This window comes from Ahaetulla prasina, chromosome 3 (genome assembly GCF_028640845.1).
Source record: "Ahaetulla prasina isolate Xishuangbanna chromosome 3, ASM2864084v1, whole genome shotgun sequence".
NCBI lineage: Eukaryota > Metazoa > Chordata > Lepidosauria > Squamata > Colubridae > Ahaetulla > Ahaetulla prasina.
Window position 1 is genome coordinate 1,896,497 of NC_080541.1, and position 24,328 is coordinate 1,920,824.

The window sequence follows — 24,328 nt, forward strand, 5'->3', positions numbered from 1 at the left end:
TTGGCAACTGGTTCATAATCCATATGACGGTCGCAGCGTCCTGGGGTCACGTGATCCCCTTCTGCGACCTCCTGGCAAGCAAAGTCGGTGTTAAGGTCTCATAACCAATGTTGTGGACTATTGAGCAGAGTATCCTTTGTGTCAAGTCTTCTTACCACTCGTAGACTCGCACAACAAAGCAGATCTTATTTAGGTTCGGCCGAGAACACAATTCAATACACAACAGTAAATATTAAAGAATCAGTAAATAGCCGTGATCAAGCCATGATCATGCCTAGAGCTCAAATATACAGTTGCAGCATATCAGCAGGTAACAATGGTGTAGTGTCCAAACAAACCATAATTCAGCTTTCCTTAAGTACATTGGGCCGCGGTGTGGCTCAGGCTGTAAGAAGCCTGTTATTAAAACACAGCTGCCTGCAATTACTGCAGGTTCTAGTCCCACCAGGCCCAAGGTTGACTCAGCCTTCCATCCTTTATCAGGTAGGTAAAATGAGGACCCAGATTGTTGGGGGGGCAATAAGTTGACTTTGTAAATATACAAATAGAATGAGACTATTGCCTTACACACTGTAAGCCGCCCTGAGTCTTCGGAGAAGGGCGGGGTATAAATGTAAATAAATAAATAAAATAAATAAATTGGCTACAGAGCTCAGCCAATCAGGATGCATGATGAGGCAAACACGGTTTTAAAGCCATATAATACCTTTCTTACTGCAAACGTACATAGTTGGTTTATATATTGCCTGACCAACTAGTTAGACAAATAACAATTTCCTAACAGGGAAACATGATTCATTTAATGACCATGTGACTCTTTCAACCACAAGCAGGGATTCACTTAACAAAGGTGGCAAGAAAATGGGGCAAAACTCAAGACACTTAACAAGTGTCTCGCTTAGCAATGGAAACTTGGGGGGGTTCAATTGTGGTCGTAAGTTGAGGACCACCTGTAAACTTAATTTGCACTCCTTCCTTTCCTTTTTCATGTCGTTGGCCTTTCCTACGTTAATAATGAGGTTCCTATTCTTTGTTGCCTCGTGTAATTCCTCGAAACCTTTTCGGCAAACAATTTCTTAGACAAAGAAAGAACGTAAGTACAGGTAGTCCTCAACTTATAGCAATTCGCTGAGTGACCGTTCAAACTCACAACAGCCCTGAAAAAAGTGACTTATGACCGTCGCAGCGTCTCCGGATTCACGCAATCAAAATTCAGACGCTTTGGCAACTGATTCATATTTATGACGGTTCACAGGGCCCTGATGGGGGGGGGTGTGTGTCACGTGATCCCCTTTTTGTGACCGTCCGACATGCAAAGTCGATGGGGAAACCTGACTCATTTAACGACCATGTGACTCATTCAACAACAGCAAGGACTCACTTTAACAAAGGTGGCAGGAAAAGTCGTAAAACGGGGCAAAACTCACTGAACAAATTTCTCACTTAGCAACATAAATCCTGGGCTCAGTTGCGGTCGTAAGTCGAGGACTATAAAGTACCCAGGTCTATTTCTGGCTTTGAACTACGCTGCAACCTGGATTGTTCTGCAGACTTTACAAGAGCGGTTTTCCAAAGGTTGACCATCAACTGTACCTCGTCCAGGCCTCTCAAGACGATGTGGTTGGTCCACCAGTAATCCAAGGAGATCTGGATTCCCAGCCGCAGGGACCTTGGGGAAGAGAGAATCCGGGCTGAGGACCCTCCCTCCAGTCCACCTGCTGAGTGCCCACCCCCCCGGGCCTTGGGGGGCAAAGCCGGGGGGTCTGGGTCAGGTCCAGAAAGCAGCTCCTTCTCCTTTCCATGCTCCAGGGAAGCCCCACAGTACATATGACTGTCACCTTCTTGCTGGTATCCTTACGATTTATATTGATATTGTTTCCTGATTGCTTATTTGCAGCCTATGACTAGCATTAAGTGTTGTACCCTATGATTCTTGACGAACGTATCTTGTCTTTTTATGTACACTGAGAGCCTATGCACCAAGAGAAATTTCTTGTGTGTCCAATCACACTTGGCCAATAAAGAATTCTATTCTATTCTATTCTATTCTGTTCTATTCTATTCTATTTCTATTCTATGTCGTACCTTATGATTCTTGATGAAGGTATCTTTTCTTTTATATACACTAAGAGCTTATGCACCAAGACAAATTCCTTGTGTGTCCAATCACACTTGGCCAATAAAGAATTCTATTCTATTCTATTCTGTTCTATTCTATTCTATTTCTATTCTATGTCGTACCTTATGATTCTTGATGAAGGTATCTTTTCTTTTATATACACTAAGAGCTTATGCACCAAGAGAAATTCCTTGTGTGTCCAATCACACTTGGCCAATAAAGAATTCTATTCCTATTCCTATTCCTATTCCTATTCCCTATTCTATTCTATTCTATTCTATTGAAACTGCCTGGGTCAGAGATGTCTGGGAGGCAGGAAGTCAGATCCAGAATGTTTCTGGCTTCCTTAGTACAGCTGGAGGAGTGAGTGGGTGGGTGTTGTTTCTCTAAACTTTCGGTTGATTGGCGGAGAAACAACCGAGGCCCGATTCGGGCTGCAGACGTGCAACAGGCCAGGGGCTCGTGGGGTGGGGGGGAACCCCTGCTCCAGACCTACCTGTTGCTGGTGGATCCAGAGAAAACCAGCAACGTCTTGCACTGATGGTTGGGCTGGCCTTTGTAAGGAGGGATTTGGGCCTCTCCTTTCTCCCCCTCACTTCCCGCCCCCCCAGGAAAGGGCCGGGGAGGCCTTCCAGCAGCCACCCCACCTGAAAAAGCGCACCACACCGCCAGCCAGCAACCGCATCTTCCTCTGGTCCTGTTTCTCTGCCAAGCTGTAGTAGATGCCCGTCGCCAGGGGAAGGGCCACCGCTGTTCCCAGGAGGGTCCTCTTCAGCAGCCCCCTCTGTCCGGTAGAGCTGCAGGGTGGGGGAGAAAGACGACTGTGAAATGAGCGGAGAGGGGACACATGCACCCCGCATCTCTTCCTGGCAGCCCCGAGCGTTCGAGACCCGAGGGCTGCTGTGTGTGAGAACACCCGTCCTTTGCTCCCGCTCCTGCCCACCTAGCAATCTGAAAAGGGTGCAAACTTTAAATAGGGACCACTTTGGTGGGTGCATTAATGGGGGATACGGAAGGAGACCCCCCCCCAACTGGGTGTCCCCTGGGTGACAGTGATGTCACCGGCTAATCCTTTCAACCAGGAAGTGGTTTGGTGCTTCCAACACGGGAAGTCCATGTAATACAGGTAGTCCTCGACTTACGACCACAATCAAGCCCAACATTTCCATTGCTAAGCGAGACATCTGCTAAGTGGGCTTTGCCCCGTTTTGTGACCTTTCTTGCCAAAGTGGTTAACTAAATCACAGCCGTCGGTAAGTTGGCAACCCGGTTGTTAAGTGAACCGGGCTTCCCCATTGACTTTGCTTGTCAGGAGGCCACAAAAGGGGATCATGTGACCCCACAATGGTCATTAATACGAGTCAGTTGCCAAGAGTCTGAATTTTGATCACCTGACCAAAGGCGGCAACTGTGAAAAAGGGTCCTTTTTCATTTGCTTTTGTGGCTTTGGACGGCCATTAAATGAAGTGCTGTAAGTCGAGGACCCAACCAGCCCCAAAGGCTCCCTGGGCCACGAGGAGGAAGCCAAGCCCAGCTACCTGGCCGACGGGGCCTCGGTGCGCCACCGGCAGGGCGGAGAGACCATCCAGGGGCTCCTCTTGCGCTGAAGCAGGTGCCGATGGAAGCAGCACACCTGGAGCTGCAGGAAAGCAGAAAGGGGCGTGGGGGGTGTGGAGGATCAGCCTGAAGGAAGGAGGTCCGCTTCCGGGAAGCTCAAGTGGCCGTCATGGTGGAGGAGAGCGGAGGTACTGAAGGTCACAACGTGGGGCGCTGTGGGTCAGCTCTCCCTGCCTCCCCCCCTTATGGAAGGGGGCAGAGCTGGGAAGGAGGAAGCACAGGTGCCAAGCAGAGGTTTCAGCAGCTCTTCCGAATGGGAATGAGAATAAGAGAAGAGAACAAGAACAGGGACTGGACTGGACTAGAATAAGAGTTACAGTAGAGTAGAGTAGAATAGACAATAGACAGAACAGAATTTAGAATAAAACAGAACAGAACAAATAAGAGAATAAGCAAGAGACTAAATAGAAGAGAATGGACTGGAGTAGACTAGAATAAGAGTTACAACAGAATAGAGTAGAGTAGACAATAGACAGAACAGAATTTAGAATAAAACAGAACAAAACAAATAAGAGAATAAGCAAGAGACTAAATAGAAGAGAATGGACTGGGGTAGACTAGAATAAGAGTTACAACAGAATAGAGTAGAGTAGAGAATAGACAGAATATAATTTAGAATAGAATTTAGAATAAAACAGAACAGAACAAATAAGAGAATAAGCAAGAGACTAAATAGAATGGATTGGAGTAGACTAGAATAAGAGTAACAACAGAATAGAGTAGAGAATAGACAGAATAGAATTTAGAATAAAACAGAACAGAACAAATAAGAGAATAAGCAAGAGACTAAATAGAAGAGAATGGACAGACGGACAGGACAGGAGGACTGAATACAGAAGACAGAGCAGAGAGCCTGGAATGGCCTGGGAGAGAGAACAGGTCAAAAGATGGTTAAACAAACAAGGAATTTGTCTCAGGTACTGAAGGTAGTGAAGTAATCAGGCGTACTTGCAAAGTAACAGAGAAAATCATAATAACAACAATATCAAAGCACGCTACCAGGAAAAGGGGGAAAGAAGGGATAAGAAAAGGATAAATAACATGGCAGCTCTCTCTGTGGGTTATCTGAGAACCTCTGCAGGTGTCCCCACCTCCCCTCTGCAATGGATGGAAGACACCCCGAGACACTGGAAGCCCCGAGAGGGGCAGGGGGGCCTGGAGAGCGGCCAAGCGGAGGGAAGAAATGAGGATATCATCCCAGCTCTGCCTCCAGCCCCCGGAGATGCCGTTCTCCTCCCTCCCTCCCCTTCCAATCCCACCCGAAGAGCTCCTGCAGCTGGCAGGCTGCAGGGCAGAGCCTTGACCCGCTGTTCCAGCCCAGAGGGGGCTGCCAAGGTCTTGGCGTGGGTGGGGGCCTTATCACGGAGGACATCTGCCGGACAGCTCCCCCCAGGAGCAGACGGGGTCAAGGAGGAAAGACTGCGGAACAACGTGGCTCCTTGCTGCCTGCAGAGCTTTTCTTACCCAAACTAGGTAACGTCAGAGCACTTTGGTCGGCCAGGAAACCATCAAGCTCAGAGAGCACCAAAGACCACCTCCTCCCTCCCTCCCTCCCCCGCTTCTCTTGTGGGGTCACCACACCCCACACCTTACTAACACTGACCTACTTGGGTCGTAAAACATTCTACAAGGAAAAAACCAAGCTCACAGAGCACCAAAGACCACACAGTCTTTCTTTCTTTCTTTTTCTTTCTCTCTCTTTCCTTTTTCTTTCTTTCTTCCTTCCTTCTTCCCTCCCTCCCTCCCTCTTGTGGGGTCACCACACCCCACTCCTTACTAACACTGACCTACTTGGGTCGTGAAACCTTCTATCGTTTGTGTTGTAAATGTTGTACCTTGATGAAGGTATCTTTTCTTTTATGTACCCTGAGCGCATAGGCACCAAGACAAATTCCTTGTGTGTCCGATCCCACTTGGCCAATAAAGAATTCTATTCTATTCTATTCTATTCTATTCTATTCTATTCTATTCTATTCTATTCTATTCTATTCTACAAGGAAAGAACCAATCTCAGAGAGCACCAAAGACCACACAGTCTTTCTTTCTTTCTTTCTTTTTCTTTCTCTCTCTCTTTCCTTTCTTTCTTTTTTCCTTCCTTCTTCCCTCCCTCCCTCCCTCAGCACACCCCACTCCTTACATCTGCAAGGAAACCACCCAGCTCAGAGAGCACCCAGGACCACCACCCCTCCTTTCAACCCTGAAATGCTATGGATCTTCTCTTGATAACCGCTCTTTCTTAGGAGGCAGCGCCTGAGGCCGAAGCAAGAAACACAGAGCCAGGTGCTCTTGGTAGAGCTCTGGAGAAGACACACCTGGCGACTGACAGCCCCCATCTGCCACTCTTGGGCAAAGGTTGGCCTGGAACAAGTTTCCAGAGCCCAGGAAAAGGCCCGGCTGCCCTTCTACGCTGAGGGAGCGTGCGAGAGGTCTGCTGCTGCTTCTAACTCCCACCACCCAAAGGAAAGGCCACGAGTATCTTCTCCAAAGCCCAGGCTGGGGATCCAGAAAGAGGAAGGGTCCCTCTGGGCCTCACTAGACCGACACACACACACACAATCACAATCACAACACTGCAATGGAAGGCCCCATGAGCTTCATGCCAGCCTGGGAAAGGAAGCTGGAAGAAGAGCTGGTCCAGAAGAAGCTACGGAAACTGGGGGGCAAGGAGAGTGGGGGGAGGGCTGCACAGCTATCCTTGGCTCAGGGCTGCCCAGGCTTTGTGCAAAAGGGGCTCAGAGACACACACCCCCATGGGAAAACCTTGCTGGGGGTGTGTGTCAAGCAGCTTCAATCTAATTATGTTAAATGGGCCACACACAGGGACACACGGCATGCTCATTCCAGAAGAGGAGGAGGGAAGGAAGGAAGGAAGGACGGGGTCTCCCACGGAGGGGGTGGGTGGGGGCGTTCCTGGCAGAGAGGAGGGGTCCAGGGGGCTCCATGCTCCGCACAGCCAAAGCCCGGCTGTCATAATCTGAACCCAAGCCAGCCCAGGCTCCTCCGGGTGGAAAGAGCAGCATGTGTGCGTGTGTGTCTCTTTTGGCTGCCAGCCTTGGCACCCAGGAAGCCCTGCCAGCCGTCCGCCCACCTACAAGGAGGGAAACCAGAGGGAGTGGATGATGGGCTGCAGGCTGAGGCACATTGGTTTCCCAATAGGCAACGCCCACCTTGGGCACCTGCGAGGGGGGAGGGAGAAGAGGGAACCCCCCCACAGGGGATGGACGTGTGGGCACAGGAAGAAGATTCCCCAGGGATGAATGGGAAGCCCAGCCCAGCCCTGGGGAGAGGGGAGGGGGAGACACCCCACTGGGCAAAGTGGGGGAGGGCAGCCCCAGATGGAGAGGATCCCAGAAAGTGGGGGAAGGAAGCCCCCCCCCAAGCAAGGAGGGTAAGGGAGGGGCAAGGAAGCCCCCTCCCCAGAGACCCACCCCACCCCCACCTCATTCTCAGCAATGGAGGGCGGAGCTGCTGAGGACCATTTCTGGGGGCAAGAGCCACCCACCACCCAGGCAGGAGGGGGGGAAGGATCCCCAGAGCCCCCCCCCCCCCCCGGAGCTCATTCCAGCAATGGGGGGGGGGGGGCTTCTCTGGGGAGCCAAGAACCCCATTGGGGGGGGGAGGGCCGGGAGGTCAGGACCTCCGGGAGGGGGGCGGGGGGCTCAGAGAAGAGCCTCCCCTCCCCACCGGGAGGAGCGGACCCCCCCCCTCCCGGAGCGCCCCAGGGGTGCTGCGGGGCTCCCGGGGGTCGCCTGGGGGAGAGGGTGGGGGGTCCGCGGGGAAGGAAACGGGCGAGGGTCTCACCGTCCGCCGCAGCTCCATCGCTTCTCCTCGCGCCCCGCAGCCCAGCCTGCATGCCCCGCCCCCCACCCCGCGCCCCGCCCTCCCGCGCGCCCGAGAGAGCGCCCCGATTGGTCGCCCGATCGGAGGCCCCACCCGCCCCGCCGCCTATTGGCCCGCCTCGCCACCCGTCGCGGGGAGCCTCGAGGGGAAGCCCCGCCTCCTGGGCAGCTCGGGTGGGGGGAGGGGCGGACGGCGAGTGCGGGGGGAGGGGGGTTCGTAGGGCCCTCCCCCCACCCCCCCACCCCCGGAGCAGGGCAGGAGCGGGAAAACCCCTTGGAGTCTCTGCCCCCCCCCGGCCCATTAACCTGGATCCGACTCCGATGCAGCGCTGGAAGACGGATGGACTTCAACTCCCAGAAATCCCCAGCCCAGTTTTGCTTCCAGGGGAATTCTGGGAGTTGAAGTCCGCCCCTCTTCTTTCTTGAAGACAAGGAGTCCTCGACTTACGACCACAATGGAGCCGGTTCCTTCTCTGAGAGATGTCAGGTGGAGGGTGGTGGTAAGGAGTTCCGCAGGCTGTCTGTGCTCCTGGGAGGAAGACAACCTTAAAAGCCTCCAGTGATGGAGCCCCCACAACTCCTGGTGGCAAGCTGTTCCACTGGTTAATTGTTCTGCCAGGAAGTTTCTCCTTAGTTCTAGGCTGCTTCTCTCTGGAAGTGGTGCTGAGGAAGCTTCCTGGATGAGAAGCGAAACGTCTTCAAAAGAAAAAAACCAGAAAGTCCAGTTGCCTCTTGGAAAAGAAAAAAAAAAAGGCACCTTTGGCACAACCTGGAAGACGGAGAATCTCCGTGGACTGTCCTTCCTTCCTTTCCATCCATTGTCGAAGTCAGGAAGGTCTATGAAATGGCTTCCCGTCTTCTGCCACCTAGAGCTTGTCCTGATTATAGGCAGTCCTCAAACTTACGACCGTTCATTTAGTGACCGGAGTCACAACAGCATCAAGGGAATCTAAAAGCGACATGACCGATTTGCACGCAGAGGACGTTGGCAGCATCCCCCTAGTTACGTGACCAAAATTCGGACAATTGATAACCGACTCATACTTACGACGGTTGCTGTGTCTGGCGGGGGTCACGTGATCCCCTTTCAGCAACTTTCTGACAAGCAAAGTCAATGGGGAAGCCGGATTGACTTAACAACCGGGTTACTAACTTAATGATTCACTTTAAGAAGCGTGGCAAAAAAAAGGTCTTAAAATGAGGCAAAACTTAACTGTCTTGCATAGCAATGGAAATTTCCGGCTCAATTGTGGCCCTGAGTCAAGGCCTACTTACCTATCCTACTTGGCGTGCATGCCAGTCAGAGCTTGGCCTGGCATTCTTTGCCTCTCAACAGAGGTCGGAAGAGAAAAGACTCCTATATTGAGGATGGCCTAGATCAGGGCTCTCCAACCTTGGCAACTTTAAGACTTGTGGACTTCAACTCCCAGAGTTCCTCAGCCAGCAAAGTCCACAAGTCTTAAAGTTGCCAAGGTTGGAGAGCCCTGGACTATATGATGAGCCAGGCAGTCAAAAAGATGTTGAGATTTTGGAAAAAGTGGAAAGAAGAGCAACGAAGATGGTTAAAGGCCTGGAGACTAAAACAGATGAAGAACATTTGAAGGTTATTTCTAGTCTACTGAACAGAAGGACTAGGGGGGACATGATAGCAGTCTTCCAGCATTTGAGGGGCTGCCCCAAGGAAGAGGGGGAGTCCTGCGATTCTCCAAAGCACCAGAAGGCAAAACAAGAAACGACGAGGGATGGAAACTAATCAAGGAGGGAATTAAGGAGAAACTTCCTAACAGGACAATTAACCAGTGGAACGGCTTGTCTCCAGAAGTTGTGGCTGCTCCATCATTTGAGGTTTTTAAGAAGAGACTGGACAGCCACTTGTCTGAAATGATATAGGACTAGAAGACCTCCAAGGTAACTTCCAGCTCTATTCTGATTCCAATTCTTTTTTGCCTTGAAGCCAATTTTCTCCATGGATCGGCTTTTAAGACCCTCTTTTTTCTTCCGTGCGTGTTTCTGTGTGTCACATACACACACACACACCCCTGCAAGTGTGTGCACACAGAAACGCAATGCAAGGATATGCCAAATAGCTGGATTATTGGCTGTCCATCCCCTGGAAGTTTTATATTCCAGCTGCTCCATTCCTGAACAGCTGCATCCAAAGCAGGGGTGAAATCCAGCAGGTTCTGACAGGTTCTGGAGAACCGGCAGCGGAAATTTTGAGCAGTTTGGAGAACCGGCAAATTCCACCTCTGGCTGGCCCCAGAGTGGGGCGGGAATGGAGATTTTGCAGTACCCTTCCTCTGCCATGCCCTCTAAGCCATGCCCACAGAACCGGTAGTAAAAAAAATTGGATTTCACCACTGATCCAAAGTCCAAAACGTTTTTTTGCAAAAGCCAGATCTTTCAAAGAGGCACGAAAAAATCAGTGATTCATCCAGATGTTGGTTCGGGGAAAAAACTCTCCCAATTTCCCAATTTTTCCAGCTGTGGCATGTGCGAGACAATTGGTTCTCCCTGACCTTGCTGAACATGTGGAAATGGCAGGAGCATTGAAGGAAAAGCAGCGTGTGTCGTTTTGATGATTGATTTTATTATTATTGCTGGCTGAGGAATCCTGGGAGTTGAAGTCCGCCAGTCGTCCAGGGGCCATCGTCGCTCACTCCTGTGCTGGCTACTGAAAGTGAGCTCAGCGTTGGGGAAGCTGGGAACCAGCAACGTGAAAAATACCAGAAGCCCAGATGTTGGTCCCAGTGATCGGAGGAATTCTATACCCCCAAAATCTAATGACAGTGCTGGGTTCCCCAGCTGTGGGGCAAAGCAGTAAAAGAAACAATAGGAAAAGCTAAAAGTCTGTAGAGATTCTTTGTCATCCAGGTCCTGGTTGTCCCAAAGGGGCTTTTTCAGGAGGCAACTGGACTTTCTTGGCTTTTTTCTTTGAAAACATTTCGCTTCTCATCCAAGAAGCTTCTTTTGGCTCTGACTGGATGTGGGGGAATGGAAGGAGTTATATTCGTTGCAGACAGCTGGACGTTTGCACTATCCTGTCAGAGCAGAAGAAGCTTCTTGGATGAGAAGCAAAACAACTTCAAAAAGAAAAACCAGAAAGTCCAGTTGCCTCCTAAAAAAGCAATTTTGGAATAGGAAAAGCTCTTTTTCATCTGGCAAACCTATTACCTGAGCGTAGAAGAGGAGAGAAATTCCATTGCAGAATACCCTCTCCACAGTAGGAAAGAACACACAGTTGCTGACGGCAAGCACAGTACAGACAGTCCTCGTTTAGCGGCTGTCTCCTTTAGCGACCATTTGCAGTCACAACAGCAATGGCAAAAGTTAACTTTACAGCCAGTTACCCTAACGAACTCTTCCAAACGTGTGGTTTTATTTTTCCCCAAAAGGCAACTGGACTTTCTTGATTATTTGTTTGAAAATGTTTCGCTTCTTGTCCATGAAACCTCTTCAGAACTGAAGAAGCTTCTTGGATGAGAAGCAAAACATTTTCAACAGGGAGAAAAAAAAACAAAGAACCAAGAAACTCCGGTTGCCTTTTGGGAAAAAAAAGCACCTTGGAGCGGATGATGGAGAATTCTCCACAGATCTTTACATTTACGACCTTCGTAGGTCAGAGAAACCCAGGGAAGGTCATAATCACCTTTGCGGTTTCACTTCATGACTGCTTTGTTTAATGACCAAGTTGCTAGTCCCTGTTGTGGCCACTAAATAGCAATAGCACTTAAGACTTACATACCACTTCCCAGTGCTTTCTAGTCCTTTCTAAGCAGTTTACAGAGTCAGCCTCTTGCCCCCAACAATCTGGGTCCTCATTTTACCCACCTTGGAAGGATGGAAAGCTCAGTCAACCCTGAGCTGGTCAGGATCGAACAGCTGGCAGTGGGCAGAGTTAGCCTGCAATTCTGCATTCTCACCATTGTGCCACCACACCCCTTCCTTCCTTTTTTCCCCCCTCTCCCTCTTTCTTAGTACTCTGTTCCTTCCTGCCCCCCTCCCTTCCCACTTAGCAATAGCCCTTAGACTTATATACCGCTTCACAGTCCTTTCTAGCCCTCTCTAAGCGGTTTACAGAGTCAGCCTCTTGCCCCCAACAATCTGGCTCCTCATTTTACCCACCTCGGAAGGGTGGAAGGTAACCTTGAACCCTGAACTTAGCACAGCAATCTCTGTTCCCCATCCAACCCTCTGACGTGGCTCCCGGGAGGGATACGGACTCCCTCCTCCCCGCCCCTCACCAAGGAACACTGGCCAGGAAGCAGCTGGGCGAGGCGGTTGCTTTAATGAGACGTCTGTGACTTCCATTGGCTTCTCTTTGAGGTAACCTCTCTCTCTCTCTCTCTCTCTCTCTCCCTTTGGCCAGCAACGCTGGACGGATCCTGGCAGAACGGCCGCTGCCCATCCTGGCTTAGACCATGTACAGCACGGAGGCGAAGGAGAGGGCGAGGAAGATGCCGAAGGTGTGTGGAAAGCCCAGCCAGTCCACCAGGCTACCTGCCACGGTGCTAAAAGCCACTTTACCGAGGACCTCGATAGCAGCCAGAAGGCTGTAGTGGGTGGCCTGTGGGGAGAAATTTGCCCTCTGTCAGAAATGGTGCTGTAGGGTCTCCTGCTTGGGCGGGGGGTTGGACTAGATCAGGGGTCTCCAACCTTGATCCCTTTAAGACTTGTGGGACTTCAACTCCCAGAGTTCCTCAGCCAGCTTTGCTGGCTGAGGGACTCTGGGAATTGAAGTCCACAAGTCTTAAAGGGACCAAGGTTGGAGACCCCTGGACTAGATGACCTTCCAACTCTGTCCCTTCCAACTCTGATAATCTGTAATAAGGGGTGGGAAGCAAGGAGAGCCCAGCAGAGCAGGAAGTTTGGACAGCCCTCCCCTCCAGCAGGGAGGGAGGGAGGGAGGATGGAGTCACTCCTGCCCTGGTCATCCCATGCTTGGACAACAGCTGGTCCTCTACTTACGACTGCAATTGAGCCTGCTGCTAAACGAGATGGTTAAATGAGTCCCCCCCCCCATCCCCGTTTTAGGGCCTTTCAGAATCAGACTCAGAATGAATGAACTGGAAAGGGACCTTGGAGGTCTTCTAGTCCAGTCCCCCTGCTCGAGCGTGATGGCGAACCTATGGCACGCGAGCCATCGCCCCAGCTCAGTTCCACTGCACATGCGCGCATGCCTCCCGCTTCAGGTTTCCGCTGAATTGGGGGGAAACTTTCACTTTTAACTAGGTAAAAACCGAGGGGCCCTTCAGAGTCGGTTTTCACCAGATCTCTGCCAATAGGACATTTCCAATCCACCTGCCTCGGAGTTCTTGCTTGCAATGGATCTATTCCTCGGAATCCTGCCATTCCATTGCGGGAAGGCCTGAGACCCCAGAAGTAGAACTCACCTGGATCTTCTCTGGGGCCTTCTGAGTGCACAGCATCATCTTGCTGAAGACCAGGGTGGTGATCAGGCCCCCGATGAAGTGCTGGATGCACATGCTCAGCACCGCGGCCACTGCAACGAGAGGCCACCCGGTCAGCCCAGGTGCAGCAACCAGGAGGAACTGAAGCTTTGAATCGGGAAATCCGGCGAGAAGACGGGGCAGCAATGCCAGGCCAGTTACGGGTTATGTTCTCAACCCATAGAATCCCAGGACTGGAAGGGATCTTGGAGGTCTTCTAGTCCAACCCTCTGCCCAAGGTACGTGTATGAACTGGGCTGTTAAGTTGCCTGACCCTGGTGGCCAGTAGATGCTGAGGGATTCCTGAGGGTGCTTAGGGCCTTCTTAGGAATCTAGCAAGTCTGGTGGATTGTTGGCATCAAGAAGTCATCCAGGTACTTGAAACAAAACATATGAAGAACGATTGCAGGAACTGGGTAGGTCTAGTCTAGAGAAAAGAAGGACTAGGGAGGACATGATAGCAGCCTTCCAATATTTGAGGGGCTGCCACAAAGAAGAGGGAGTCAAACTATTCTCCAAAGCACCTGAAGGCAGGACAAGAAGCAAGAGATGGAAACTCATCAAAGAGAAAAGCAACCAAGAACTAAGGGGAAATTTCCTGACAGTGGGAACAATTGATCAGTGGAACAGCTTCCCTCCAGAAGTTGTGGATGCTCCAACCCTGGAAGTTTTCAAGAAGAGATTGGACAGCCATTTGTCTGGGATAGAATAGGGTCCCTTGCCTGAGCAGGGGGTTGGACTAGAAGACCTCCAAAGCCCCTTCCAACTCTTGTCATTTGGTTATTCCCAATTTTGCTATCCATCCAATGCATCTCTACTGCCACAACCCCACAACCCTGAACGGAGGGCAAAGGTCAGACCCTGCCGGCATACCCCAGTGTCCTTTTTCCAGGCACTTGGTCATTCCAGTACAAACCAGGATGGCTACCACTTTCCTCCCCTCCCTCTTTCGGATCAAGCTCTCCAAGTTCCGCAAGGTCTTCTTCCCGAGTGGGACCCGGGGACTCCCGTTCTGGAGCCAGAGTGGGCCAACGGCTCCTGCTCTGGATGGGACCCGACTCACCTTCAAAGGCAGCTGCGTGGTCGGTGTAGGCGACCATCACCCAGGTCTGGAAGAGGAGGTTGCAAAAGCGAAGGATCAGCAAAGTTTGCAGAGACTCGGACTTCCTGATGGGAAGAAGCCAGAGAGGTCAGAATGGAACCAGAGGAGCATCCAAGGCACGGGTGAGATCCAGCAGGTTCTGGAGAACCGGTAGCGGAAATTTTGAGCAGTTTGGAGAACCGGCAAATACCACGACCTCTGGCTGGCCCCAGGAGCAGGGAGGGAATGGGGATTTTGCAGCATCCTTCCCCTGCCACACCCACCAAGCCATGCCCACAGAACGGGTAGTAAAAAAAAAATTGATTTCACCACTGATCCAAAGGCATCACAAGTTTCCTCAGGGGAAGGCCTAGGCCAGAGTTCATCAAATTTAACAGCTTTAAGACTTGTGGACTTCAATTCCCAGAATTCTGGGAGTTGATAGTCCACAAGTCTTAAAGCTGCCAAGTTTGAAGAGCTGTGGCCTAGGACAATTTGGCGGCTGTGGTGGGGGAAAGGAACCAATCCTTAGAAATTGCCTCCAGGGCACAAAAAGACCCTCCCTCTGGAGACCAGCAAGAAAGGTGGTGTCCCCAAACCCTGAAGCCGGAAGGGAAGTTGAGAGGTGGGTTTTAGGGGCTCCAAAGGACCAGGGCCACATGGTATTTGGGAGTGTTCGTCACAGCCCTGGGTTCAGCATTCATGTTCCCTGAATGAAGGGTTTTCAGACAAAAGGACTCTGGAGTTTGTAGTTATTCTGCTGGACTTTCAGAGCACCTTCATTCTTTTGGGTGAGGGGGGGGGAGGAAGCCAAGTCCCATCATTCTTAAAAGAGGGGTCCTGGGTGCTCTCTGAGCTTGGTGGTTTTCTTGCAGATGTTTCATGACCAAAACTAGCTAACATCATCAGTGCTAGAAGGGAATAGAGGGTGGAGAGGAGGGGGAGGGGGAGGGGGAGAATGACTATGGGGTCCTTGCTTCCGAGTTTGGTGATTTTCCTGCAGACGTTTGATTACTCAACTAGGTAACATCATCAGTGCTAGAAGGAGACCGATTCCACCCTCCTTCTGGGGATGCCGGATTCCAAATCCCACGATCCCAGGGAGAGATTGATTTCCAAGGAAGAGAGAACAGATTTTCCATCATTTACCTGCCGTTTGACATCAGTTGGCCCCCCAGGGAAGAGCCTGCAATGGAAAAGGCGGCGGCCACAACCCCGTTCCAGAAGCCCAGCTTCTGGGGAGAGAAGCTGTGATCTAGGAGGAAGAGGGGGAACATGGAAAGCGACCCCTGTTCACCTGCGGAGAGAACTGGGGTTCAGTTCCTGGCGAGGCACCCGAGGGCCAGACAAGGAACAACGGATGGAAACTGGCCAAGGAGAGATTCAACCTGGAAATAAGGAGAAATTTCCTGACAGTGAGAACAATAAACCATGGAACAGAACTTGCCTTTGGAAGTTGTGGGAGTTTCATCCCTGGAAGCTTTCAAAAAGAAACTGGACTGCCGTCTGTCAGAAAAGGTGTAGGGTCTCCTGCTAAGGCGGGGGGGGGGGTTGGACTAGATGACCTCCAAGGTCCCCTCCAACTCTGTTGATCTGACCAAAGTTAAAAAAAAACAAAGGAACCTGCAGTATGGAAACCACAGGCTCACAGAGAGATTACAGATATCTGGGCTTAAGCCCCTGAACCTCACCAAGGGGCCTATTAGCTTAGTAGGGGCAATGGCTCTTCTACCCGACTGCCTGAATCTTCCTCTTCTTAAACACAACTCTTTGCTTTAAGCCCCCCCACCCCAAAGTCCTCTGAAATGCTACCGCATCGGCCTGCCATTGCGCCTCAAGCTGAGCCAAGAGGCTGGAGCTGGGTGGGGTTGGACTAGAGACCTTGTAAGGTCCCTTCCAACTCTTGTTATTCTGAGGCACATGGGAAGGGATCTGGGGAGGGCAGCCCAGATGGGGGAGTCTGAGAAAGGCCAAGAGAAATTATGTCTTGAATATCAAGGTTTAGTTGGGTCTCATCAGACTGAGCAAAGTGCAGCGTAACTTAGCAAAGGTGTGTGAGCACAGCTCTTGCAGCTTGAGGGGTCCTTGGTGCCCTCTGAACTTGGTGGTTTTCTTGCAGACGTTTCACGACCCAGCTAGGGAAGATCATCAGAAGGGAGTGAGGTTTGCACCTTCTACCACTGATGATATTACCTAGTCTGATAACGAAACGTTTTCAAGAAAACCACCAAGCCCAGAGACCACCAAGGACCCCTCACGTTAACCCCGAGCAGCAAATATTCTCTTTTATTGGCTCTTGCAGTTTGGAAAATGTGGTTCATAGCATAAAATGGCCGAGGAAGGTAGACGATACGACTCTCTGCAGCCGGCTCTGTTCCAAAGGCATCTGGACTTTCTGGGTTTCTTTTTCTTTGGAAAGCTGTCACTTTCTCATCCAAGTAGTTCAGGTCTCAGTTCACCCAAAAGCTTCTTGGATGAGAAGCCAGATGTTTTCAAAGGGGGGGGGGGAAAAAGGCATCCCAAGGAAATCCAGTTGCCTTTTGAAAAAAAAAGCATTTTGGGGGCAAGAGTTATTTGGATGATTCAGAAGACTCAGCCGTGAGTCTTTTAGCCTCATGAAGGAACCAAGCCAGGCATATTTAACGTAGGTCTTCAAAATGGACTGTGATTTGTGTGTGTGTGTACATGTATGGGTGTGTGTGTGTGTGTGTTTATATAGAGAGGTAGTCCTCGACTTATAACTGTTCGTTTAGTGACCATTCAAAATCACAGCATCAAAGAAAACAGTGACTTATGACCGTTTTTCACAGTTATGACCGTTGCAGCATCCTCGTGGTCACGTGACCAAGATTTGGATGCTTGGCAACTGGTTCATATTTAAATATATATATTTATGACGGTTGCAGTATCCCGGGGTCACGTGATCCCCTTTTGCGACCTTCTGATACGCAAAGTCAAGGGGGAAGCCGGATTCACTCAACAACCGGGGGACTGTCTTTAACAACTGCAGTGATTCACTTAACAACGGTGGCAAGAAAAGGTCGCAAAACGGGGCCAAGCTCAGTTAACAAATGTCTCGCTTAGCAATGGAAACTTTGGGCTCCACTGTGGTCGTAAGTCAAGGACTGCCTGTATTCCCTCACCTGAAGGACGTCCGAGAGATGGGAAAAGTTTTCCCCACCAAATGCGCCCAGAAGTGAAATTCCTTATTGCAACATCTGGTCTGAAATTGTCGTGGCCAAATATTAATTCTTTTGATGAGACCTGCACAAGCTTGAACTGCTCACAGACCAGCAAGTAAACCACAAAAATCATTCATTCCTTGAAATTCAATATAAGAGGAACTGCAGGGTTGATTCTGACCCGTTAGATATTTTATATATATATTTTTCCCCCTCTTATATTGAATTTCAAGGAATGAATTATTAGCCACATCGAATAGGTTTTTTTAATTGGGTTTTATTGTATTGTACTGTATTGTATTTTATCTGGCTGTTAACCGCCCTGAGTCCTTTGGGAGAAGGGCGGTATAAAAATAAAATTATAATTATAATTATAATTATAATTATAATTATTATTATTATTATTATTATTATTATTATTATTATTATTATTATTATTATTATTATTATTATTATGGGTCCTTGAGTGGCGCAGACTGCTAAAACAGTCTGTTATTAACAGCAGCTGCTTGCAATTACTGCAGGTTCAAGTCCCACCAGGCCCAAGGTTGACTCAGCCTTCCATCCTTTATAAGGTAGGTAAAATGAGGACCCAGATTGTTGGGGGCAATAAGTTGACTTTGTATATAATATACAAATGGATGAAGACTATTGCTTAACATAGTGTAAGCCGCCCTGAGTCTTCGGAGAAGGGCAGGATATAAAAGGGCGGGCTGGGAAGTGGCTCACCAGGCTAATGCAGCCTGTTATTAACACACAGCTGCCTGCAATTACTGCAGGTTCAAGTCCCACCAGGCCCAAGGTTGACTCAGCCTTCCATCCTTTATAAGGTAGGTAAAATGAGGACCCAGATTGTTGGGGGCAATAAAGTTGACTTTGTATATAATATACAAATAGGATGAAGACTATTGCTTAACACAGTGTAAGCCGCCCTGAGTCTTCGGAGAAGGGCGGGATATAAATGTAAATAATAATAATAATAATAATAATAATAATAATAATAATAATTATTATTATTATTATTATTATTATTATTGTTGTTGTTGTTGTTGTTGTTGTTGTTCAATGATTTTTGTGGTTTACGTGCTGGTCTGTGAGCAAATAAAGATCTGATGATGATGATGATGATCTCCCAAACTAAACTGGCTTGCTATACAAATCCTCTTCCACAAAGAACAGACAGAGGCAGTCCTCGACTTGCAACAGTTCACTTAGTGACCGAAGTTACAACAGCACTGAAAAAGAGACTTAGGGCCGTTTTTTCACACTTATGACCGTTGCAGCATCCCCACGGTCACGTGATTTATGTTCGGATGCTTGACAACTAACTCACATTTATGACGGTCGTGGCGTGCCGGGGTCACGTGATCCCCTTTTGCGACCTTCCGACAAGCCAAGCCAACAGGGAAGCCTGATTCACTTAACAATCCGGTTACTCGCTTATCATCTGCGGTGGTTCACTTAACGAAGGCTGTAAAAGGGGGCAAACCTTAACGAGCGTGTCACTTAGCAGCAGAAATCTGGGGCTCTACCGTGGTCATAAGTCGAGGGACTAATTGTGCTAGCAAGGTTCTCCCGCAATTACTTCCTCCGTTCCTCGCTTTGGGGAAAGACTCACCCAACTTGTAGATGAGGACCAAGCCAGCGGTCCACAGCGTGTCCGGCACAAGGAGAAGCTCACGCAAGAAACCCAGAAGGCTTAAGTTGCCGTCCTTGGCCAGGCTGTCCTGAGGAGAGGCCTCGAGATGGAACCTGGAGGTGAACCCGATGGCCGCAGCGTATATGAGAGCCAGGTCGACGAAGAGGGCTCCCCAGCCCAGGTGATGGAGGAAAGTGAGCAGGCCGCCTCCCGCCAGGACGGAGCCCAGTTTGTAGGCCACGACCTGGATGCTGTTCCCGAAGCCCACCTCCTCTGCTCCCAACATCTGGATGGCGATCCCATCGGCCGCCACGTCCTGGACGGAAGCGAAGAGGTTCATGAGCAGCAGAGCGAAGGCCACTCCGAGGAAGTCGACCTCTGGGGTCAGGAAGGAGCAGGCCAGGCAGGCCAGGGCCAAGCCGCACATGGTGAAGATCAGCCAGGCCTTCTTGGAGAAATACCAGTCCACGAAGGGGGCCCAGAGCACCTTGAGGAACCATGGCAGATAAAGCAGTTTGGTCAGGCTGATCTTGGTGAAGGAGAGGCCCACAGTTCGGAAATAGATCGGCAGAAGCCCAGATTGCAGCCCGTAAGGAATTCCTTGCACGAAATACAGCAGGAAGAGCAACCAATATTTGAAGTTCATCCTTCGGTCCCGGTACACCCTGCAGAGAAAGAAAGAGGGGCAGGCTGAAAGCGGTCGACCATGGGAGCCTCTGGAAGGGTAGTCCTTGATTTACGACCATAAATTTACACCTACAATTTCTATCGCCAAGGGAGAGGGTTGTTAAGCGAATTTCCACGCCCCATCTGACAAACTTTCCTGCCGCACTTGTTAAGTGAATCTGGCTTCCGGAATCTGGCGTCGCGGCTGCGACGGCCGTAACTATGAGTCAGTTGCCAAGTGTCTGAATTTCGATCACGTGACCAGAGGATGCTGCAACGGTCTCAGATGTGAAAAACGGCTATAAGTCATTTTTTTCAGTGCTGTTGTAACTTTGAACAGTCGCTAAATGAACTGTTTTAAGTCGAGGACCTCTTAGCGAGGATAGCCTTGGGAAGGGAACCTGAGAAGAGCAAGAGTGATGGCATGCAGGAGGTTGGGGGGGAAACTGTTCCTGTGTCTAGTTGTTCCGTTTTGAGGGTAGAAGTTGAAACAATTTATGTCCTGGATGTGAGGGGTCTGTCTGTAGATATTTTCACAGCCCTCTTTTTGACTCCTGCAGTATACAATATACCTATATGTGAGTATATATGTATATGTATATTTATATACATGTGTGTGTATTGTGTCTATGTGTATTACGTATGCGTACACTTTTGAGAGCAGGCAACAGAATCTTATTTTTAATGTGTGCCAGTGTGCCCACAGTAAAAAAATGACAATAAAGGTTATCTTTAAATCTTTAAATGAAAATCCCGCCACTCCAGGAAGGAAAGATCGATGATTATGGGGTGGATGGACACCCTCCCTCCCCTCCATAGTTATCCATTTTTCCTTCCTGGAGTGGTGGGATTTTCATTTAAACATTTAAAGATAACTTTTATTTTCAAGAAAGAAAGCCTTCTCCTTTTACTCTACTGGCTCTCCCCCATTATTCTTATTATACAATCTAATGCCATCCTAAATAGTTTTCACTGTCTATAACTGTCTGGTTCGGTTCTGCAACCCAACAAGAAAAACACAGACTTCAGAGGATAATTAGAACTGCAGAAAAAATAATTGCTACCAACCTGCCTTCCATTGAGGACCTGTATACTGCACGAATCAAGAAGAGAGCCGTGAAAATATTTGCAGATCCCTCGCATCCTGGACATAAACTGTTTCAACTCCTACCCTCAAAACGACGCTATAGAGCACTGCACACCAGAACAACTAGACACAAGAACAGTTTTTTCCCGAAGGCCATCACTCTGCTAAACAAATAATTCCCTCAACACTGTCAGACTATTTACTGAATCTGCACTACTATTAATCGTCTCATAGTTCCCATCACCAATCTCTTTCCACTTATGACTGTATGACTATAACTTTGTTGCTGGCAATCCTTATGATTTATATTGATATATTGACCATCATTTGTGTTGTAAATGTTGTACCTTGATGAACGTATCTTTTCTTTTATGTACACTGAGAGCATATGCACCAAGACAAATTGCTTGTGTGTCCAATCACACTTGGCCAATAAAAATTCTATTCTATTCTATTCAACATCCCAGCAAATGGAAGGGGGGAAAAAAAAGACAGAAGTATTGTGAGAAGTGATTACATTATTGGAAGCCAGTTTCTCCGTATAATAATAATAATAATAATAACAGAGTTGGAAAGGGACCTTGGAGGTCTTCTAGTCCAACCCCCTGCCCAGGCAGGTATTGCAGGATTCCCTGTAAAAGAAGAATGGGGAGAAAAGACTAGCCAGCCACAAGACACCCCCTTTTCCCTTGACTGCATTCATTAAATTAAACGTATTTATTTTTATTTAATTTAAATTTAAATTTAATTTGTTTAACAAATAAAATAAATCAACAAAGCTGCCCTTTACAGGTAGACCTCAACTTACAACGGTTCTTTTAGCGCCCGTTCGAAGTGACAAAGGCACTGACGTAATGACCATTTTTTCACACTTATGACCGTCGCAGCACACCCCCGCCCCACCCCCGCAATCAAAATTCAGCCATTTGGCAAGTGACTCTCAGGTACGATGGTTTCAATGTCCTGGGGTCCACTGCGAACCCTTCTGACAGGTTATTGGCTTAACAGCTGCTGTGATTCGCTTAAGGACGGTGGCAAGAAAGGTCGAAAAAGGGGCCAATGATCAATTAACACGTGTCTCTCGCTTAGCAACATAAATGTTGGGCTCGATTGTGGTTGTTAAGCGGAGGACTGCCTGTGTTTCAAGACCAGAATTATTCAAACTGGGCCATTTGAAGAGGGGGGGGGACTTCAACTCCCAGAATTCCCCAGCCAGCTTTGCTGGCTGGGGAATTCTGGGAGTTGAAGTCCCCTCCCCTCTTCAAATGGCCCAGTTTGAAAACAATAAGTTTTAAACAATTCTGCCTGGTTTTTAATGAGCCCCCTGGGAGTCCCCAGTGCTGCCTCCTAGCCCCCTCCAACAAAACCGGGGTCGGGGTCGTGTTGAGCCTGCGGAACTCCTTACCACTGGAGGAGCCGTCCGCCCAGCTGACGTCTCCAAGGGAGGAGCCGGCCCCGCTGGGACAGAAAGGTCCTCAGGGACTGTTGCTCAGGGCGGGCCAAGCCAGTTTCCCCAACCTGGCGCCCCTTCCAAGGACCCCCATGCCCGCCGCCCCCCAGCGTTGCCACGGCAACTCCGCTCCAGGACACCTTCGGCGCTGCAACCGGCAGGGGGCGCTGGGCGGAGGAAAGCGGCCTTCTTGATCATAAAGAAACGGGAAGTGACGTAGGAGGAATCGCTGAGGCGGGCAGGCTGGAACGGAAAAGAGTTGGCCCTGCAGGCCGCCTGGGCCCTTAGAGACACAGACTGTCGCCCACGTTGATTCAATCCGCTTGGAAAGAAGGGCGCTCTGGGCTTCACCTCTCTGTGTTAAATGCCCCTTGGACTGCGAGGAGCACCGGAAGAGGCGGGCAGAAAGCCGGAAGACGGAAAGTCGTCCATCGCGGGCAGAGTAAAGATGCTAGGAAGACTCTTCGTTCCCTTTTCCGGCGGGGAATAATTCCGGGAATAATGGTTCCGGCTCAGCGCTTCCTTCCCTTGCTGGAGTCTGCGGTCTTTAAGCCCGGAGGGGAAGCCCGGAATCTCCTTTCTGAGTGGGGAGCGGGGCTTGCCAGGCTCCGCAACCGCACTTGGATACTCCGGGGACGCAGCTCCATTCCCAAGGGCAGGGCCGGAATACTTGTACTTGAATATAAACCGAGTCAAACCCCAGTAGAACTGATGATGTTATATAGCTGGGTAATGAAACGTCTGCAAGAACTATATAACTGCTGTTAGTTTTATACCCTGTATTCTTTTCTGGGAGGTCCCGGGGTGGGGAGGAAGGAGGAGAGGAGGGGGATGAGGGTAGAAAATGGATTGATAGTTGATTGAAAGATGATTGAAGATGTATAATCAATGTAAGATCGGAGCTGCCTGGCTACCATTTCAGAATGATGGGAAGGAGAAGAGAGAAGGAGGTAGGAAAGAGAAGAGGAGGAAGCGGAAAGGAAGGAAGAGGGATAGAAGAGGGAGAAGAAAGGAGTAGGGAGGAAGGAGGAGAGGAGGTAGATAAGAGAAGGGGAGGATGGTCGTGGAAAGTAGAAGAAGGTAGAGAGTTAAAGGAAGGGGGTGGTGACCGGGCAGGTCCGATTAATTGTATATGATGGTACACTAAATATGTTATTGGATATGAATGTTAAAATAAAACTTTTTTATAAAAAAAAAAGTCAAGAAAAACATTCTGAGACACCATAATTCTCTTTCCTCCCCACCACTCTTCCTCTGTGCAAACCCCACTCCGAGCACTGATAATGTTACCTAGCTGGGTAATGAAACATCTGGATGGGTGGGATGGTAGGTGGGTGGGTGGAAGGAAGATCACTGATGATGTCACCTAGTTGGGTAATGAAACTTCTGCAAGAAAATCAAGTTCAGAGAATGCCAAGAACCCATTTTAAAACCCTGAGCTAAAAAGGTTCTGCTTTTTATTGGCTTCTAACTTCCCTCGCTAACTCCACCTCTGGCTACGATAGCGGACTATTGTCCTCTGCCCCCTATCATCTCCCCCCAGATTTAGAAATCAGTAGAGGGAGCTTTTAACATACAGCCGCAATTGAGCCCAAAATTTTTATTGCTAAGCAAGAGAGTTAAGTGAGTTTTCTCCCGTTTTACCTTTCTTGTCCCAGTTATTCAGTTAAGTTAGCAACACGGTTGTTAAGTGAATCTGGTTTCCACATTAACTCTGCTTGTCAGGTTACAAAAGGGGATCACATGACCCCGGGGAAACTGCATCCAAAATTTGATCGCGTGACCATGGGGATGCTGTAATGGCTGCAATCACCCATCTTCTCCCACTTAGGACTGTATGACTGTAACCTTGTGGCTGGTATCCTTAAGATTTATATTGACTGTTTCCCTATGACTATCATTAAGTGTTGTACCTTATGATTCTTGATGAAGGTATCTTTTCTTTTTTGTACACTGAGAGCATATGCACCAGGACAAATTCCTTGTGTGTCCAATCACACTTGGCCAATAAAAAAAATTCTATTCTATTCTATTCTATTCTATTCTATTCTATTTCTTTTATGTACACTGAGAGCATATGCATCCAGACAAATTCCTTGTGTATCCAATCACACTTGACCAATAAAAAATTCTATTCTATTCTATTCTATTTCTTTTATGTACAGAGAGCATATGCATCCAGACAAATTCCTTGTGTG

The 24,328-nt window shown here is 49.1% G+C and overlaps 2 protein-coding genes across 6 annotated transcripts in view; both read right to left on the reverse strand.

Moving 5' to 3' along the window:
• Positions 1–7,589, reverse strand: part of ADCK5 (aarF domain containing kinase 5) — a 28,226-nt gene extending 20,637 nt beyond the window's left edge. For 2 of the 3 annotated variants that reach the window (XM_058176525.1, XM_058176524.1), the window contains exons 1-4: positions 7,538–7,589; positions 3,658–3,758; positions 2,767–2,916; positions 1,594–1,669 (exon numbers count right to left, since the gene is read on the reverse strand). In XM_058176525.1, the coding sequence (XP_058032508.1) occupies positions 1,594–1,669; positions 2,767–2,916; positions 3,658–3,758; positions 7,538–7,555 (345 nt within the window). In that variant the 5' untranslated portion in view covers positions 7,556–7,589. Of the gene's footprint in view, positions 1–1,427; positions 1,556–1,593; positions 1,670–2,766; positions 2,917–3,657; positions 3,759–7,537 lie in introns of those variants that run through there. The other variant, XM_058176526.1, reaches the window with a different exon arrangement.
• Positions 7,590–11,540: 3,951 nt separating this feature from the next.
• Positions 11,541–22,830, reverse strand: MFSD3 (major facilitator superfamily domain containing 3). Of its 3 annotated transcripts, none has more exons than XM_058176539.1 (6): positions 22,086–22,830; positions 18,907–19,592; positions 15,256–15,361; positions 14,089–14,192; positions 12,969–13,078; positions 11,545–12,142 (listed from the first exon to the last, which is right to left on the reverse strand). In XM_058176539.1, the coding sequence occupies exons 2-6, from the start codon at positions 19,571–19,573 to the stop codon at positions 11,990–11,992; spliced, it is 1,140 nt and encodes a 379-aa protein (XP_058032522.1). In that variant the 5' UTR covers positions 19,574–19,592; positions 22,086–22,830; the 3' UTR covers positions 11,545–11,989. The 3 variants fall into 3 exon arrangements, with proteins under 3 accessions (XP_058032523.1, XP_058032522.1, XP_058032521.1); XM_058176538.1 differs by having other exon boundaries at positions 11,555–12,142; positions 15,256–15,403; positions 22,086–22,524; XM_058176540.1 differs by lacking the exon at positions 12,969–13,078 and having other exon boundaries at positions 11,541–12,142; positions 15,256–15,403; positions 22,086–22,534.
• Between the last annotated feature and the right edge of the window lie 1,498 nt (positions 22,831–24,328).

Excerpts from the sequence above, each read along its gene's own strand:
- MFSD3 (XM_058176538.1), bottom strand. The coding sequence starts at position 19,573 with ATGAACTTCAAATATTGGTTGCTCTTCCTGCTGTATTTCGTGCAAGGA. Across the intron at positions 15,404-18,906 it reads GGTCCTCATCTACAAGTTGG|GTGAACAGGGGTCGCTTTCC; the intron begins GTGAGTCTTTCC and ends TTCTCTCCGCAG. Across the intron at positions 14,193-15,255 it reads CAACTGATGTCAAACGGCAG|GAAGTCCGAGTCTCTGCAAA; the intron begins GTAAATGATGGA and ends TCTTCCCATCAG.